Source organism: Aquarana catesbeiana, linkage group LG03 (genome assembly GCF_042186555.1).
Source record: "Aquarana catesbeiana isolate 2022-GZ linkage group LG03, ASM4218655v1, whole genome shotgun sequence".
In the NCBI taxonomy this organism is placed as follows: Eukaryota; Metazoa; Chordata; class Amphibia; order Anura; family Ranidae; genus Aquarana; species Aquarana catesbeiana.
Genome location: NC_133326.1, coordinates 249,501,669 through 249,521,894, shown reverse-complemented (window position 1 = coordinate 249,521,894; position 20,226 = coordinate 249,501,669). Strand labels below are relative to the sequence as shown.

At 46.0% G+C, this 20,226-nt stretch overlaps 1 protein-coding gene across 3 annotated transcripts in view; it reads right to left on the bottom strand.

Annotated features, from left to right (window-relative positions):
• The window catches only part of ANO6 (anoctamin 6), a 179,545-nt gene that overhangs the window by 32,545 nt on the left and 126,774 nt on the right, over positions 1–20,226 (bottom strand). For all 3 annotated transcript variants that reach the window (XM_073619954.1, XM_073619955.1, XM_073619953.1), the window contains exons 9-10: positions 19,866–19,971; positions 6,348–6,408 (exon numbers count right to left, since the gene is read on the bottom strand). In XM_073619954.1, coding sequence (XP_073476055.1) covers positions 6,348–6,408; positions 19,866–19,971 — 167 coding nt within the window. The remainder of the gene's footprint in view (positions 1–6,347; positions 6,409–19,865; positions 19,972–20,226) is intronic.

The following is a 20,226-nucleotide window of genomic DNA, read 5'->3' as shown; positions in this document are numbered from 1 at the left end:
AATCAGAGAATAGCTTGTATATTCAAATGGATGTGGCAGCCTTTTTGCCCTCCTACAGTGTTTCTCTCTATTTTGTATATACATGAAATACATGTACAGCTGCTGAATATTTCTCAACCAATTGTGAGGAGCAATAGAATATTAATTTTTAAACTTTATTCATACAATTAGGTTTTGGAAGGCAACAATACAGAATAAGGACAAGATATAAATAAAGCATACAGTGTTTCCAATCAATTTTTTGAGTACATAGGTAAGTACCATATTTATCAGGGTATAACACGCACCTTTTCCCTCTGAAAACAGAGTGCAAATGATGTGTGCGTGTTATGCGCCAATATTTTCCATTGGGCTGCCTCGGAGGGGAAGGCAGGGGGGTGAGCGCCGCAGGATTACACAGAACGGGGATTTCCCGCTTACTCAGCTGCTGCTGTTAAACTAAGTCCCGCCTCGTGGACTGGCTCCTATGATAGACAGCACACTGGTCCAATGCCGGCACATTCAATGTCTATCATAGGAGCCGGTCCAGAAGGTGGGACTCTGTATAACAGCGGTAGCCGAGTAAATGGGAGATCCCCGCTCTGTGTATGCCGACGGCTCTAATCTCCATGCATTGATAAGGCTGCGCTGATGGCTACTAATCAGGCTGCATTGATGAGCAATAGTGAGGCTGCAGATGGGCACTGATCAGGCTGCATTGATGGGCAATGGTGAGGCTGCAGATGGGCAATTGTGAGGCTGCAGATGGGCACTGATCAGGTTGCATTGATGGGCAATGGTGAGGCTGCATTGATGGGCAATGGTGAGGCTGCATTGATGGGCAGTGGTGAGGCTGCATTGATGAGCAGCGGTGAGGCTGCATTGATGAGCAGTGGTGAGGCTGCATTGATGAGCAGTGGTGAGGCAGTGGTGAGGCTGCATTGATGAGCAGTGGTGAGGCTGCATTGATGAGCAGTGGTGAGGCTGCATTGATGGGCAATGGTGGGGCTGCATTGATGGGCACAGACCCTTATTTTGCTTCAAAGCTTTTTTCCTGAAACTTCCCTCTTAAAATTAAGGTGCCTGTGCATGTTAGATTCCGATAAATACGGTATTTCTCACTGATGTAGTTATTTAAAGCAAATAGAAAATGAACAGGTAAGTCAAAATGATTGAACATTCCAAGACATAACTGTAAATGTATAAGTGGCACTGGAGACAGCAGAGGTAAGGATCCCCCGATCTATGTTCCAGAGAAAGGGGGAAGTTTGTCAGTAAGGGCCCTTTCACACTGAATATAGTTGGAAGCATTTTGAACTGCACTTCAACTGCATAGACAGCTCAAAATCAAGGTAATCCTATGGACATAGTTGACATCGTTGCAGTGCAGTTGAGCACAGTTAAGTAAAGTGTGTGTGTTATATTGTGGGCGGCACAGTGGTGTAGTGGGTAGCACTTTCGCCTAGCAGTAAGAAGGGTCGCTGGTTTGAATCCCAACCACGACACTACCTTCCTGGAGTTTGCATGTTCCCCCTGTGCCACGTGGCTTTCCTCCGGGTACTTTGGTTTCCTCCCACACTCCAAAAGACATGCTGGTAGGTTAATTGGATCCTGTCTAAATTGTCCCTAGTATGTATGAATGTGAGTTAGGGACCTTAGATTGTAAGCTCCTTGAGGGTAGGGACTGATGTGAATGTACAATGTATATGTAAAGCGCTGCGTAAATTGACGGCACTATATAAGTACCTGAAATAAATAAATTATATATATATATATATATATAATTTTTACACAGACAAAAAAAAAAGACCAAAAAATGATTTGCTGCTTAAATAAACTTGACCAGATGTGTACAAAGGTCATTGTAGAGGGTTCAGAATTGCCTCTTGGTCTCTCTTTCCATCAGTAGTGTGTGAACCCAGTAACGGCACCTCCTACGAGTACGTCATCTCAAAATGGCAATGGCCAGCACCAGAATAATGCCGACAAGAGTAGATATTCTTACAAGAAAGCCAAGCCCAAAAACATACAGAAAAATGTACTGCAAATGCATAAAAAAACGCAGCGCTCAAGTGTGCTTCAAGCGCCCTTCAAATGTACGTAAACATGCTGTTAAAAATGCACAGTTAGGTGCTGTGTGTACGTTCTGGTGTAAATGGGCCCTTAAAGTATGGAGGGACCGAGAGAGTCGTATTTTGAGATAAGTAAGCTGTAAGATGAAGTAATAGGATATACCAAAAGGCGCTGGTAAAGAATTTGAAATCAAATGTTGGCGTGCTGACTTCAATTTTCCCTTGAGCATGTATTTCCTATTCCGATTTCTAGATTTCTACTAATTTTTCTTTGTGACATTTTCATTTTGTGTGTGGAAAGTATTATCGGTTAGAATGGGAGAGAGCAGGGGCGTTGCTAGGTCTGAAAAAGATCTGGGGCTATAGCCCATAGCAGCGGTCACCAACCGGGGGGGGGGGGGGTGCACGCTGGTGGTAAGCAATTTTTTGCGGGCAAAAGAAGGCTGGTGTTGGCGTTTCAATCTTCATGGCACCATGGTTGATATGGTGTCAGGGTGATCAAAGCGCATTGTTTCTATTGTTATATTGTAATATATAATGAAGTGGTTCAACTCACCATAATGCAGAATCAGTGGGAGCCCTGGGCGTGTCACTTGCCACATCATCTGCCACCATTTGCAGATTGTCACTTGCCACCCATTGCAGATTGTCACTTGCCACCATTTGCAGATTGTCACTTGCCACGTCACCTGCCACCATTAGCAGATTGTCACTTGCCACATCACCTGCCACCATTAGCAGATTGTCACTTGCCACGTCACCTGCCACCATTAGCAGATTGTCACTTGCCACCATTAGCAGATTGTCACTTGCCACCATTAGCAGATTGTCACTTGCTATGCCAGTCAGTGCCACTAAATGTGCATTCTCGCTGCATTGGTGGCAGGCTGGCAGCACTGGCCCATTTAGTGAGGGCAGGAGAGCGGAGATGCAGGGCGGGCAGTGAGAGATGATGTAATCTCTCTGCTCCCCACCACACCTCCGACATTGAAGAGGCCCATTTAGTGAGGGCAGAAGAGCGCTGATGTGTGGCAGGCAGTGAGAGATGACATCATCTCTCTGCTCCCCGCCGCACATCGCTCCCACATTGAAGTCCCAGCTGTGAAAGCGGAAGATTGGTGACGGGTGGGCGGAGAGAGATGATGTCATCTCTGCTTGTCCGCCTGCTCGTCTCCAGGGCTGGACTGAGACAAAAATTTGGCCCTGGACTTCATCCAGACCGGCCAACTTTGACAGGTCTCACCCATGCCGGATCTTCTGGTCCCCCTTGCTCCTGTGGTCCCCCTGTGCTTCTCTGGTCCCCCGCGTACTGCTCTGGTCCCCAGCACTGCGCTGGTCCCCCTGTGCTCCTCTGGTCCACCACGTGCTGTGCTGGTCCCCCTGTGCTCCTCTGGTCCACCGCGTGCTGTGCTGGTCCCCCTGTGCTCCTCTGGTCCCCCGCGTGCTGTGCTGGTCCCCCTGTGCTCCTCTGGTCCCCCTGTGCTCCTCTGGTCCCCCGCGTGCTGCGCTGGTCCCCCGCGTGCTGCGCTGGTCCCCCGCGTGCTGCGCTGGTCCCCCTGTGCTCCTCTGGTCCCCTGTGTGCTGCGTTGGTCCCCCGCGTGCTGCGTGGGTCCCTCTGTGCTCCTCTGGTCCCCCGCGTGCTGCGTGGGTCCCCCTGTGCTCCTCTGGTCCCCTGCGCTGGTCCCCCTGTGCTCCTCTGGTCCCCCGCGTGCTGCGCTGGTCCGCCTGTGCTCCTCTGGTCCGCCTGTGCTCCTCTGGTCCCCCGTGTGCTGCGCTGGTCCCCCTGTGCTCCTCTGGTCCCCCTGTGCTCCTCTGTTCCCCCGCGTGCTGCGCTGGTCCCCCGCGTGCTGCGCTGGTCCCCCGCGTGCTGCGCTGGTCCCCCTGTGCTCCTCTGTTCCCCCGCATGCTGCGCTGGTCCCCCTGTGCTCCTCTGGTCCCCTGTGTGCTGCGTTGGTCCCCCTGTGCTCCTCTGGTCCCCCGCGTGCTGCGTTGGTCCCCCTGTGCTCCTCTGGTCCCCCGCATGCTGCGCTGGTCCCCCCTGTGCTCCTCTGGTCCCCCTGTGCTCCTCTGGTCCGCCTGTGCTCCTCTGGTCCGCCGCGTGCTGCGCTGGTCTGCCTGTGCTCCTCTGGTCCGCCTGTGCTGCACTGGTCCCCCGCGTGCTGCGCTGGTCCGCCTATGCTCCTCTGTTTCGCCTGTGCTCCTCTGGTCCGCCTATGCTCCTCTGGTCCGCCTATGCTCCTCTGGTCCGCCTGTGCTCCTCTGGTCCGCCTATGCTCCTCTGGTCCGCCTATGCTCCTCTGGTCCGCCTATGCTCCTCTGGTCCGCCGCGTGCTGTGTGCTGCGCTGGTCCCCTGCATGCTCCGCTGATCCCCCGAATGCTGTTTTGGTCCCACATGTGCTCTGCTGGTCCCCCCCCCTGCTCTGGTCCCCGTGCTCCTCTATTCCCCCCCCCCCATGCTGCTCTATCCCCCCTCCCAGCGCTCACCTCCTCTCCCTGCTTATATAGGCATACAGACATGATCCTAGGAGTGGACACTGATAAGCTTATTGTACGATCCAGAAGTCATGCAGCCGCACACAGCTGTGACATGAACTTCCTCGGCACTCGTTCTCTTGTTCTTTCCTTCCCCCGCTCTTCATCCTGTCTGCTGTCACGGAGAATCTATATGAGAGCGGGGGAAGGAAAGAACAAGAGAACGAGTGCCGAGGAAGTTCATGTTACAGCTGTGTGCGGCTGCATGACTTCTGGATCGTACAATAAGCTTATCAGTGTCCACTCCTAGGATCATGTCTGTATGCCTATATAAGCAGGGAGAGGAGGTGAGCGCTGGGAGGGGGGATAGAGCAGCATGAGGGGGGGGGGAATAGAGGAGCACGGGAGACATAAGCAGGGAGAAGAGGTGAGCGCTGCGGGGGGGGGGGGGGGGGGGTGGCGGTCCGATGGCTCAGTGCCTGTACATGCCTGATCGTCCCTCCTCCACCTCCAATGCCGCCCGCCACAGCAGCGACCCGCCGGCTCTTCTCTCCTCCACAGTCCACACCCGCTGAGACTCGGGGCTATGAGCTCCACATTCGGGGCTCCAGCCTCGATAGCCCCCCCCTGGTGACGCCTATGGGAGAGAGGCAAAAGTAGATAGGAGGAAAATGGAGGATCTTACTCTCAATGAGTACAGGGGTGAGGGGGTTAATATTTATTAGGAAGGTTTTGCTTATCCTTCAAGTCTGTCCAAAGCAGAAACGTTTTCCTGGTCCTGGATCCGTTTTTCCCCATAGGTATTATAGCTCATCTAGTTTTAGGTCACAAATGGTTGCTTAAATCCCCAATTCATTTCTCCACCAGAAACTCCAGTTTAAGGAGTTGGAGGAGTGTGTCTGAAGTAGGTTTTTTGGTCTATTGGGGATGTAAAAAGCATGCCAACTTGAAACTGTGCTTTAAACTTGCAGGGAAAAACAAAATGTTGACTTTAACTGAGACCCCATCAGCAGTTTATACTTACTTTCCTATCAATTCCCTGCTGCTCCAATCAGCTAACGGGAGCATAAAAATATACTCTGTACTTCCATGTAAAGGTAGAATGTTACTCGCACTTCTTTTCCACCTGACAGAAATAATACATAGTGACTGGTCACTCTGCCTCCCAGCACTGTCACATGGAGTGAGAAGAGAGTTGTGACTTGGAATGTACCGAGGACTTCCTCTTTCTCCCAGCAACTGAGCAGAGTGTTAGGGGAGTGAGGGAAAGATATTGTGTTTCCCCGAAAATACCGGGTCTTTTGGCTACAAAAAACACACTGGGGCTTATTTTCAGGGGATGTCTTGTTTACGGTATATTTATTATATATTTAGGATATTATTCACGGGTCACATGAGTGCCCAGCGGCACTGTAAATAAGGCATTATCCACAATAAAGTTACACAAGGAGACACACTGCACATAATCTTTTTACAAAACGGATTACATGTTTTTACAAGGACTTTAACTAGGGCTTATTTTCGGGGTAGGGCATATTTTCGGGGACACAGGGTATGATAGGCATTTGATGGGGTTGCCTTCCATATTATAACTTTAAAAAGTGAGCAGGTAAGATATTTACCTAAAATGTTACCATTAAATATAACAAACCATATCTCAGGAATGACAGTAAAAACAAAAATGCAAAATGATGCCTTTCCACAAAATGACTACTACAAAAAGGTACATCTATTGGATTTTGTGCATCAAGAATCAAACAGTTTTACTAATGAACACACACACACTCTATACCAATAGGGAAAATAAAATAAAGCCATCTTACCCCATATTGCCATAAAGACTGCAAATATGAGTGTGCCAAAACTGTCAAATATACAAAGCGTCTATAAAAGAGAAAAAACAAAAAACAAAATTCAACCTCGTTTTTGTTCACAGGATGTTTTTAAACACTAACTTTTACAAAGCATGAAAAGAATGGAAAAAAAAAAAAAAAAAAAAAGAAAGATATATTAAAAAAAAAAAAAAAATTGTTTAGCTGGATTTAGAGACTGTTCCTATGTAAAAAAAAAAAAAAAAAAAAAAAAAAAAAAAGAAGAAGAGCTCCAGACAATTTATTGTTTTAGATAGCTATGGTAAGGATTAGAACTTCTGTCAGGTTTGTATAGCTGTCTTGGAAGGTTTATCTCAATACTGGAAGAAGACACCATGCTAGTATGCCCACATATCACTAATATGTACAATATAACAGAATGTGTGTTGTGGCAAAGGGATTGTAAAAGGGCATACATTGATGTATAGAACCCAGAACAGGGGGGGCCTTGGTTGCCCAGACCTGTAGAAATACTACCTGGTGGCACGGCTAGCACAATGGCATTTATCCTCAACTGGTTAAACTCAGTTAGCCAGAGAGATATTACCCCGTTTAACGGAGAGGGTCTATCTCTGGAACCTCTACAAGGAAAAGTTAAGGCTTCTCTCTAAACCTCCCCAATTGACCTCCTTTTTGGGCGACCCCAACTTCCCTGCGACCTTCAATGCGGAATTGGAATTTATTCATTGGTCCTCACAAGGCCAGGTGACTTTGCACTCGTTGCTACAGGGCACCACCCTTTGTTCTTTTGAACACCTACATCAGAATTATGCCTTATCCAACTCTGAATTTTACAAATACCTTCAGATCCGCCACTTCTTCCAAAATACCCTCACCCAAGTAAGGGATGACGCCAGAACACCCTTTGAAAACCTGTGTCATGAGGGGTCGAGAGATAGAGGGACAATTTCTACCCTATACCAATACCTTAATGACCATCGCACTGCTGCAAAATCTTCGGCAATGCTAGGGTGGGAGGTTGAAACGGGTCAGGAATATCCTGCAGAGGATTGGCTGGACATGGTTGCCAATATGCATAAGTGTACCCGCTCGGTTAACATTAAAGAAACCGTGGTAAAACTACACACCAGGTGGTATTACACCCCTGTTAGAATACATAGGATTTATCCTACCATTCCAGACACATGTTTCAGGGAATTTGGTGAAAGGGGTACACTCCTCCATACCTTCTGGAGCTTTAAGGCCCTATGATCTCTTTGGCTACAGACCGCTTCAATGGTGCTCCAAATAACTGGAACACATATCGCTTTGACATATCAAATGTGTATTCTGTTCGCAGATCTCCCAGAGGTTCCCTCCCCAAATCAAAAACTTGTTCACACACTTTTTAGCGCCATTCACTGGGCAATAGCTTTGAACTGGCAAACCCCAACAGTTCCATGGTCCCAGGTGCTTCTTCGTATGGAGTCTATCAAGTTAATGGAACAAATACACCAAACTCTCATGGACTCCATACAAATTTTTAACTGCAAATGGGGCACCAGGCCTGCTCCTTAGAATGTCAATAGGGGCAGAGTTTCTCCTATTCTGCTCGATCAAATAACTAGATGGGCCAAAGGAACTCTGACCTTGGATAGATACAGGTACTATTACCACCAAAGTAAGCTAGGACTATGTAGCTTCGGACGATACGCCAAACTATGATGTGTATGCAGAAGTATTCCTATAATGATTTATGCACAGATTATTATTATTATTTTTGTTCCTCCTTTTAGTTATTATGTTTTTGTTCTATATACTAGCTCATAGAGAGTGACACTTCTAACCTGTTGTGATTTCTGTACTCTAGTCAGACGAAGGATCTAAAATATTGCTGTATTAGTCATATATAGCACTCTCAATGCACTTTATATTTTCCTGTAACTGTCTTTTTTACCACAATAATAATCGTTTGTAAAAGGGCATACATGTAGTGAGAAAAACCAACAAAAACAGAAATATCACAAAAATTCCAAATTTATTATATAAAAGTTATAAAGGACATAGTAGTAACCACATCCATGTGTTGTACCCAGGTAAAGTTCACTTCTATAATACAAAGAATATTCCTGTTTTTATAAAACTGGTCCACATAAGAAGCTTTCTAAGAACCTATACGCAAACCTATTGCATTTGATCTCGAACAGACACGGATGAGGGTGGATATGCACATCTGCTAACATCTGGCCACCCACACAAATACATTGCATTGGTTTTTCGTCTGTATAATTGTGGACCAAAAATAGAGAGGGTGCATCATTAGAATGCGTTGAGATGCCAAGCATGGACAGAGATGGCTCAAATTTCAACTAACTAAATTGTGATAGATTCAAGCTGTGGATGGACATGCAAGTATCACTGGCTTAAAACGGTAGTAAACACCGCTTGATCATTTGTACGTACAGGTATATTTATAATAAAGCTTGCCTGTAGGTACAAGGAATATCTCCTAAACTTGCACGGTTCAGAATATATTCACGGTTTCTACAGCCAGTGACCTCACCGATGCATGCACTCTGAAGGGCATTACTTCAGAGCTCAGTGCCATAGCCTTGACTACGCAACGTCATCGCGGCTCACCCATTCAAACACCTGAACCCCTCTGACTTGAAAGGAAGACCAAGAGAGGATAGAAGCCCTGTCAGCTGTGACCGTGGCATCGCGCCGCTGAAGGGCTTAGTTTCAAGGCAAGCTTTTCATAATATACTAGTATGTGATGTATACTACCACATTATGCCCTTAAAGTGATTGTTAACCCACTTTACACAATCACTTTAAACAATCCCGCTGGTTCCCTAATGCTGGCTGCTCCTGTCTGTGTTTTATTAAAAAAAATGCATCCTTTACCTGATTTCAGAGCGGCTCCTTGCAATCATGTCACCGGCTGGCTGTCTCTTCTGCCTGGTGCAGGGGCTGAGATTCCCCCACTGACGTCAGCAGGGACGCGAGGAGGAGAGAGAAAGCCAACCTATCATGTGATCGTGGGGAGCCACTCTGAAACCCGGTAAAGGATGCATTTTGTAATTAAAATACAGAGACAGGAGCAGCTGGCATTAGGAAACCAGCAAGATTATATACATTTTAAACCGTTATTAGAGCATGAGAAGTGGAGGGGGCGGGCACTGACACAGGGGCAGACAGGCAGGGAGGAGAGGGGGTGGGGGGAGGACACAGGAGCAGAGAGGAGAGAGCGGATGGCAAAGGCATGTAAACTGACCACGGTGTCAGTCCTCAGCACCCATGATGAACCATGGTCAGTTTACAAAGGGGAGGGTAGAAATTGTCAGGATCAGCCAGATATTTCAGGTGGTACAGGGGTCAAATGACGCGGCACAAGTACTGTGCTGTATAAAATGCTTTAAAAGGAGCAGGATCCTTTTTTTTTTTTTTTTTGGTGAACAAACACTTTTACATGCTGGGAAAAGTTTTTTTTGTTTTTGTTTTTTTCAATGGAAGAGTTTACTACTACTTTAAAGGATTTTTAAAATGACTTACTTTCTCGTACATCAGGCGACACAGAGCCTCAGTAATTACTGATGGGTTATATAGGGTATCACTAGGTGATTGGACACTGGCACACCCTACACAGGAAGTTCAAATCCCCTATATAATCCCTCCCCTTACAGGGATACCTCAGTTTTTTCGCCAGTGTCTTAGGTGTTGGACGTGTAAAGATGTCCTGTGCTGAGCTCCAAAGGGAATATCCTATATCCTATACTGGGGCAAGCCAGGCAAACCGGATCCATTTCAAAGTGTCCTTTCTAGGCCGAATTGGATGGTACCCGGGCCTCGTGTCCGAAGAAACGAGGTTTTACCTGTAAGGCTTCTCTTTTTAGAGAGCTGGACCCCGCATTTCAGAATTTGTTTTTTCTAGCCTTATTCTTGGCCAGGTGCTTTACAGGCCCAGAACTGCGGATCCCCCTATCCATAGTGGGCCCCAGTCTCTGAAGGTTTTCCAAACGGAGCCCATCGTGAGAGGTGAAGATTGGGTCTGTATACAGAACCCTGCAGCTGGATAAGGTAAGGGAGATTCCACAGAATTTTTTAATTCTAGTAGGTTTCTCCTTTAAGTAAATGTATGCTATGCCTATTGTCGCCACCGGGGGGCTGCCAAGAGCACATACCTTCACATGCTTAAACTGTCTGTCTCAGTGTTCACGCTGCACAGCTCCTCCAGCCGAGCTCCAGGTAGGATGGGATGGGGGGGCTCTTCCTGCAGGGATATTCCCCCCAAGATTAGGGGGGGCCGCAGTGGTCTGTGAGGCGGTAGTATACCGCACTATCACCGCCATTACCATGTGGCAGACCCCATCACCTGCCGGCCTCTCTCCTTCCTCCTCCACCCCAGCCTCCCCTCCATGCTTGTCCCGGAGGGTCGGGTCGTGCAGGAGAGCGCACGTTTTTTGAAAAAAAAAACGAGGGGGGCTGGTCGGAGGAGGGGGGGCGGAGCGTCAGCGTGACGTCCTGCGTGCTTAGACGCCCACATCGCCGGCTGCACAGGCTATAAGAAGCACACTTTTCAGGTGCACACAGCCTATGGAGGGACACAGAACTGATGGTCGCATGTAAGGTGGGACACAGGCATTCTGCTAGGCAGCATTTACTAAGAAACACTTGACTGGGCATTGGTAGCAGTAGCAAGTTGCTGGACTACATCGTTCAGCAGTCAGGGTTTCATTTGTGTGATACCTCCACCTTGTTGCTTTGAACTATGGGTAAAAGAGGTACACATACCCCAAAAACCAGAGGCTCTAGGGGATCTCCCTCAGGCTCTGAGGACCCCCCTTCTGCAGTACCTTCCCCCCCTGAAGGACCTGGGATGGCCGGCCAGGGAGAGCTCCTCTGAGGAATCAAGTGGAGAAGGGCCCTCTTCAGCTTCTCAGGATGAGAAGGTCTTAGTACAGATCCTTGCTGGATTGGTCCGCTCCACATTTAAGGTACCCATATCTGAGTCATAATTGAACAATGGATGATGTTGGGTTATTTCCAGATACAGATAGGGGTCCCCAATCCCGAATATTACAAATAGGCGTGCACAGCCAGAGCTCAAGACAAGGACCCAGTGAGTTATCAGCCAATCGCGATCATTACCCCATGGCAGTCAGAGCCTAAGGCAGGGGTCTTCAAACTGTGGCCCTCCAGGTGTTCAGGAACTACAATTCCCTTCATGCCTAGTCATGTCTGTGAATGTCAGAGTTTTACAATGCCTCATGGGATGTGTAGTTCTGCAACAGCTGGAGGGCCGTAGTTTGAGGATCCCTGGCCTAAGGGGTTGGATAGTGGGATGTCAGACCATGTAGTGGCCAAAGCTATCAGACAGGTATTACCTCAGAAGGGTCTAAGTGTGAAGCGGTTCAGTAGCCGGGAACCTCCAACCATTGTAAGGTCCGTGTGCTGCCGTAGTGGGTGGCTGGGTCAGCCACCCACTACGGCAGCACACGGACCGTACAACGGTTGGAGGTTCCCGGCTACTGAACCGCTTCACACTTAGACCCTTCTGAGGTAATACCTGTCTGATAGCTTTGGCCACTACATGGTCCGACACCCCACTATCCAACCCCTTAGGCTTTGACTGCCATGGGGTAATGATCGCGATTGGCGGATAACTCACTGGGTCCTTGTCTTGAGCTCTGGCTGTGCACGCCTATTTGTAGGCACTATTAATTGCGGTTGGAGACACCTACAGATGCATGCGACGCCCTTGAAGAAGCAGGAAACTGCAAAACATGTTGGCCATCTGCATATTCTAGCATCTCTCCAGCATCTTACACAATAGTAATTTTAGTATCAAGTACTAACAATGTACTTTATGTAGTTTGTGATTTTATTGTCTCAGATACTATGTTTTTGTATTAAATAAATTGTATTTTAACTCTACTTTTTGAGTCTGTGCTTACCTTGCTATACAGATATAATGGTCTCCTTCAAAAATCCCATCTTTTATGAGGCAGCCCAGGCTCTCTCTCATTAATTGTCCATATCTGAGTCAGTTTAAGAACCCTCTTCTTCTTTGGGGTCACTGAAGCCTCCTCAAACACATGCTTTTCCTTGTTCATAATTTGCTAGAAAAGCTCATTTATTCTGAGTGGGATCACCCAGATAAACGTTTTTTTCCGCCTAAAAAGTTTTCAACACTTTATCCTATGGAAGAAAAGTTTATAAAGATGTGGGGGATACCGGCCGTTGATGCCGCCATTTCCTCCATAGATAAAAGTCTGACTTGTCCTGCAGACAATGCTCAGATGCTCAGGGATCCTGTTGATAAAAAAATGGAATCCCTGTTGAAGGATATTTTCTCCTTAGCAGGTTCAGTAGCTCAACCTGCAGTGGCAGCGATCGGAGTCTGTCAATACTTAAGAGACCATGTTAAGCAGGTCCTTAAAGTTCTACCTGAACAGCAGGCCCAGGGGTTGGCTAACCTTCCAGCGGCCTTATGGTTTGCTGTTGACGCCATCAGAGACTCTATCATCCAAACCTCTCGTTTTTCACTTCGGTTGGTGCATATGCGTAGAATCTTATGGTTGAAAAATTGGTCAGCCGAAGCACCATGTAAGAAACTTCTGGCTGGATTTCCATTTCGTGGTGCAAGGCTGTTTGGAGAGGATTTGGACAATTATATCCAAAAGATCTCTAGTGGGAAAAGCACTCTCTTACCTGTTAAGAAAAGGAGTAAGCGTCCCTCTTTCAAACGGGCTCTTACCCCAGTGCCGGGAGCATCAGCCTCCAGGTAGTTGCGACGGCCTCCTCCGTCAGGGTCTAGAAATAAATTTCAGAGTTGACCCCAGGGACAAAAGAAGTCCTGGAGGAAGAAGCCTACTAGACAAGACGCTAAAGCCTCTTTATGAAGGAGCGCCCCCGCTCGCTCGGGTGGGGGGAAGATTGCTACGGTTTTCAAAACTCTGGCAGGAGGATTTCCAGCACAGATGAGTAATCTCCACGGTAACTCTGGGCTACAAACTGGAGTTCCAAGAATTCCCCTCTCCTCGTTTCCTCAGAACAAGTGTCCCCAGAGATCCAGAGAAAAAGCAGACGCTCCTTCTAGCGTTAGAGCGACTATTGTCGTAAAAAGTCATCATGGTGGTTCCCACGAAAGATCAAGGATTGGGATTTTATTCCAACCTTTTTACGGTACAAAAACCAAACGGGGATGTCAGACCCATTCTGGCCCTAAAGGATCTGAATCGATTCCTAAGGATTCGATCCTTTTGCATGGAATCAATTCGGTCAGTAGTCTCCATCCTACAGGGAGGAGAATTTCTGGCATCAATAGACATCAGAGATGCGTATCTGCATGTACCCATTTTTCCTGCTCATCAAAAGTACTTGCACTTTGAAATAGAAGGGCGCCATTTTCAGTTTGTGGCTCTGCCTTTCGGGCTAGCCACTGCACCTCGAGTGTTTACAAAGATCTTGGCTCCTCCTCTGGCCAGATTAAGGGCTCAAGGTATAAAACTGTCATAGCATACCTAGACGACCTGCTCTTTATAGACCGGTCGGTAGCCTGTTTGAGCGGGAACTTGATGACCACAGTCAACTACCTGAAACACCTAGGTTGGATTCTCAACCTAGAAAAGTCTTTCTTAAAACCAGTAAGAAGATTGGAGTATTTGGGTCTGGTCATAGATACAAGCCAAGAGAAAGTATTTTTACCTCAGGCAAAGATCACTGCCTTAAGATAGCTGATTCTGGTATTCAGGACCAAAAAGGGTCCTTCTGTCCGCCTTTGTATGAGGCTGCTGGGAAAGATGGTAGCTTCATTCAAAGCAGTTCCCTATGCTCAGTTTCATTCAAGACTACTGCAACACAGTATCCCGTCGGCCTGGAACAAGAAGGTTCAGGCATTAGATTTTCCGATGCACCTGTCTCATGCAGTGCGTCAGAGCCTCAGTTGGTGGTTAATACCCGAAAGCCTGCAAAAAGGGAAATCCTTTCTACCGGTTACCTGGATGGTGGTAACAACGGATGCCAGTCTTTCGGGTTGGGGAGCAGTTCTGGAACAGTCTGCGGTCCAAGGGGAATGGTCCAAAACCGAGAGGACCTTACCCATCAACATTCTGGAGATCCGTGCGGCATATCTAGCCCTAAAGGCCTGGACTCTCAGGCTACAGGGTTGCCATGTCAGGATCCAGTCCGACAATGCCACAGCAGTGGCTTATATCAATCATCAAGGAGGCACCAGGAGTCGGGCAGCTCAGAGAGAAGTGAACCAGATTTTAGTCTGGGCAGAAAAGCATGTACCATGCATATCGGCAGTTTTCATTTCAGGGATAGAGAACTGGCAGGCGGACTATTTGAGTCACCAGCGGTTATTCCCAGGGGAATGGTCTCTTCACCCCGACGTCTTTTGGGCCATATGCCAAAGATGGGGGGTTCCAGATGTAGATCTCTTTGCATCTAGATTCAACAAAAAGATCAACAAGTTTGTGTCAAGAACAAAGGATCCTCTTGCATGCTCGACAGATGCGTTGGTGATTCCGTGGCATCGGTTCTCACTGATTTATGCATTCCCTCCTATTCTACTTCTGCCACGACTCCTTCGCAGGATCAGGCAGGAATTGAAGTCAGTACTTCTGGTGGCCCCAGCTTGGCCCAGGAGAGCTTGGTATGCAGAAATAGTAAGGATGACAGTGGGTTCCCCATGGACCCCACCGTCACGTCCAGACCTGTTATCTCAGGGTCCAGTGTTCCATCCTGCCTTACAAATGCTAAATTTGACGGTTTGGCTATTGAAACCCACATTCTGAAGAGTCGTGGGCTTTCAGGTCCTGTGATTTCTACCTTAATCAATGCAAGGAAGCCAGCTTCCAGAGTGATTTATCATAGAGTCTGGAAAGCTTATGTATCCTGGTGTGAATCCAGGGGTTGGCATCCCAGAAAATATGTAATAGGTAGAATTCTTGATTTTCTACAAATGGGATTAGAAATGAAGCTGGCCTTGAGTACCATCAAGGGCCAGGTCTCGGCCTTGTCAGTATTATTTCAACGGCCACTTGCTTCACATTCTTTGGTTCGAAACTTTATGCAGGGGGTGATGCGTCTTAATCCTCCGGTTAAGGCGCCCCTAAACCCCTGGGACTTGAATTTGGTTCTGTCAGTTTTACAGAGACAGCCTTTTGAACCAATACGTCAAATTCCCTTGGTCTTGTTGACAAGAAAGTTAATTTTTCTGGCCATTTCTTCTGCTAGATGAGTATCAGAATTAGCAGCTCTTTCCTGTAAAGAGCCTTATTTAATCATACACAAGAATAGAGTGATATTGTGCCCTCATCCTAGCTTTCTACCGAAAGTGGTTTCAGGTTTTCATCTAAACCAAGATATTGTTCTGCCTTCCTTTTTTTCCAGATCCCTGTTCTACGGAAGAAAGGTCACTACATTCTTTGGATGTAGTAACAGCAGTCAAGGCCTATCTGAAAGCAACTGCTCAAATTCGCAAAACGGATGTTTTGTTCGTGCTGCCAGAAGGTCCCAATAGAGGACAGGCAGCGTCAAAATCTACCATTTCTAAATGGATTCGACAAATGATTATTCAAGCTTACGGTTTGAAACAGAAAATTCCTTCTTTTCAGATCAAGGCACACTCCACAAGGGCTATTAGTGCTTCTTGGGCAGTGCATCACCAGGCCTCTATGGCTCAAATTTGCAAGGCCACAACCTAGTCTTCAGTCCATACATTCACCAAATTTTATCAGGTGGATGTGAGAAGGCATGAGGATATCGCCTTTGGGCGTAGTGTGCTGCAGGCAGCGGTATGAGGTCCTCTGGTCTGATTACACCCTACGTTGTGTGGTCCCCTCCCCTCAGATAGCATTGCTCTGGGACGTCCCATCAGTAATTACTGAGGCTCTGTGTCCCGTGATGTACGAGAAAGAAAATAGGATTTTTTATAACAGCTTACCTGTAAAATCCTTTTCTTTTGATGTACATCACGGGACACAGGGGTCCCGCCCCTCTTCTAATACACTTATATTGCTTTGCTACAAAACTGAGCTATCCCTGTAAGGGGAGGGATTATATAGGGGGTTGGACTTCCTGTTTAGGGTGTGCCAGTGTCCAATCACCTAGTGATACCCTATATAACCCATCAGTAATTACTGAGGCTCTGTGTCCCGTGATGTACATCAAAAGAAAAGAATTTTACAGGTAAGCTGTTATAAAAAATCCTATTTTTGTTGAACAGGGTGGAAAACTATTTAAAATGGTGACTGCATCCTATCAGAGGCAGTCGCTGTTACCATTGCATTTAGGAATTTTTTACATACCACCTCTGGATCAATGGAGGGAGGGAGAGAGGGGGAGAGAGAGAGAGAGGGGGAGAGAGAGAGAGAGGGGGGGGAGAGAGAGGGGGAGAGAGAGAGAGAGAGAGAGAGAGAGAGAGAGAGAGAGAGAGAGAGAGAGAGAGAGAGAGAGAGAGAGAGAGAGAGAGAGAGGGAGAGGGAGAGGGAGAGGGAGAGGGAGAGGGAGAGAGAGAGAGAGAGAGAACATTTGACTTGCATACTACTCATTACTTCCAAATGGAGGAAGAAACAGGAAGTGGGAGTAAATCTACCCCTAGGAGAGGAAACTTACTCCTGTAAGGGGTATCATGGGAAAAGGGGATCTCCACTGAAGCTTTACCACAAATCCTTGTTTCCATAACAACCCACATTTTCAAAATCCAAATGGCACAGGGACAGAAAGTGAGGTGAAATCTTCAGAAATCAGGGCACAGACAGCAACACAAACATTACAAAGCTGTTAACCCTTCCCTATGCTATCCAAAAACCTTAAAAATATTTTTTTTTTGGCTGGAGTTACATTAAAAAAATGTATCTGTTCTGACTTACAAAACAATTCAACTTAAGAACAAACCTACAGACACCATCTTGTTCATAACCCAGGGACTGCCTGTACTTGTATACAGTACCTTGAAAAAGTATTTATACCCCTTGAAATTTTCCACATTTTGTCATGTTACAACCAAAAACTTAAATGTATTTTATTGGGATTTTATGTGACAGACCAACACAAAGTTGGCACATAGTCGTGAAGTAGAAGGAAAATGATAAATGGTTTTCCAGATTTTTTACAAATAAATAAATATGTGAAAATTGTGGCGTGCATTTGTGTTCAGCCCCCGAGTCAATACTTTGTAGAACTACCTTTCGCTGCAATTACAGCAGTAAGTCTTTTTGGGGATGTCTCCACCAGCTTTGCACATCTAGAGAGTGACATTTTTGCCCATTCTTTGGAAAATAGCTTAAGCTCTGTCAGACTGGATGGAGAGCGTCTGAACAGCAATTTTCAGGTCTTGCCACGGATTCTCAATTGGATGTAGGTCTGGACTTTGGCTGGGCCATTCTAACACATGAATATGCTTTGATCTAAACCATTCCATTGTAGCTCTGGCTGTATGTTTAGGGTCGTTTTCCTGCTGGAAGGTGAACCTCCGCCCCAGTCTCAAATCTTTTGCAGACTAACAGGTTTTCTTCTGAGATTGCCCTGTATTTGGCTCCATCCATCTTCCCATTAACTTTGACCAGCTTCCCTGTCCCTACTGAAGTATAGCATCCCCACAGCATGATGTTGCCACCACCATGTTTCATGTGGAGATGGTCTGTTCAGGGTGATGTGCAGAGTTAATTTTCCGTCACACATAGCGTTTTGCTTTTAGGCCAAAATGTTCAATTTTGGTCTCATCTGACCAGAGCACCTTCTTCCACATGTTTGCTGTGTCCCCCACATTGCTTCTCGCAAACTGCAAACAGACTTCTTATGGCTTTCTTTCAACAATGGCTTTCTTCTTGCCACTCTTCCATAAAAGGTCAGATTTGTGGAGAGCACGAATGTCCTGTGGACATATTTGACCACCTGAGCTGTGGATCTCTGCAGCTCCTCCAGAGTTACCATGGGCCTCTTGGCTGATTCGCTGATTGCTCTTCTTGCCCGGCCTATCAGTTTAGGTGGGTGGCCATGTCTTGGTAGGTTTGCAGTTGTGCCGTACTCTTTACATTTTCAGATGATGGATTGAACAGTGCTCCATGAGATGTTCAAAGCTTGGGATTTTTTTTTTAATAACCTAACCCTGCTTTAAACATCTGCACAACTTTATCCCTGACCTGTCTGGTGTGTTCCTTGGCCTTCATGATGCTGTTTGTTCACTAAGGTTCTCTAACAAACCTCTGATGGCTTCACAGAACAGCTGTATTTATACTGAGATTAAATTACACTCAGGTGGACTTCATTTACTAATTAGGTGACTTCTGAAGGCAACTGGTTCCACTAGATTTTAGAGGTAGAGTAAAGGGGGCTGAATACAAATGCACGCCACACTTTTCAGATATTTAATTTGTAAAAAAAAAAAAAAAATTAAAAACCATTTATTATTTGCCTTCCACTTCACAATTATGTGCCACTTTGTGTTGATCTATCACTTAAAAGCCCAATAAAATGCATTTCCGTTTTTGTTTGCAACATGACAAAATGTGGAAAATTTCAAGGGGTATGAATAATTTTTCAAGGCACTGTATAGTATCAACTGCAGTTTGACTTCAATTTGTTTGTGCAATCTAAATCTGCTAGTAACTAACACTCCCCTCCCTCCAGGCTGACAATGCTGCTGTCCAAAGGTGCCTCCTGTGCTCCTTCATCCAGAATGGTGGCACTCTAATACAGGAGATATGTTACTGGCCAGATCAGCAAGTGAAAACAGAGGGGAAAAGCCTACAAAAAGTAATCTAATGATTGGCAAGCTCCAATATATTACATTTTTTGTTTTGGGTTTCTTGTTTTGCATCAAACTAACACAGTTGTCCTCATACTCAGAAATCCATGTTTCAGCGATTCTGAAAGAGGGCTTTGTCCACTTTATTTGTGTTTAAGGTCGGTGGCCATTATGCCCTCTATTGCCCCAACCACTGGTCTTCTAACCTCTTTTCTGTAGTGTATCATTCTGCCAGGAACTACATAATTACTCTCGGTCTGACCAGTCCAATCGGATTGTATGTTTACCATGCAACATACACAACCCCCCCCCCCGCTCACATCCCGCCCATTCACAACTAGAATTCCAACTGCATGATGCGAATTGTCATTTATAATAGCAATACAGCACATTGAATGGATGTGACATATCTACTACCATGATACCACCTCCGGGTGCCCAGCTGTAAATTATTTTTTTCAATGGAGCAATGATGTCACTTTACCTTTAGAAGGTACATTTTTAGCAAAGAGTGAAGCATTAAAAAAAAAAAAAAAAAAAAAAAAAAAAAAAAAAAAGGGAAGGGAAGAAGCTTTAAATTTCCCACTTTTCACTTTAATGGCATTCTAAAACCTGCTAGACAAAAAGACAATTTCAACCAATATATTTAGTTTTAGAAATACTAGTGACTGATAGGAGCCCTGCATAAGGTATATCTATACTAAAGACTGAGCTTCATTAAAAAACACATACAAAAAAAAAAAAATGCACTTTTTTTTTGGTAACATTACCTTTGATGAACTACAGGTGATGTTAAGGTACCAGTATGTGCACTCTTTGTCACACTGCGGACACATTATGATATTTCCTCCAATGTCTGGGTCGCACACTTCTTTGCTGAAAGAGAGTTTCTGTTTTAGAGGACTTAAAAGACATAAAAGGGCCAGTGTGTTTATATAATGTAGGCCATTCGTATATAATAAAAAAAGATTACTTGAAACTAAAGCAGACAACTGTGTAGCTGTCCATGATAATAAAATTCAATTTGATATTATGAGTACAACTGAAAGAATGTTAAATAAATCATGGCTGGTTGCAATGGCAACATCCCCATTTCCTTTTCTTGGATTTTCATACTAGGCTCACACTTCT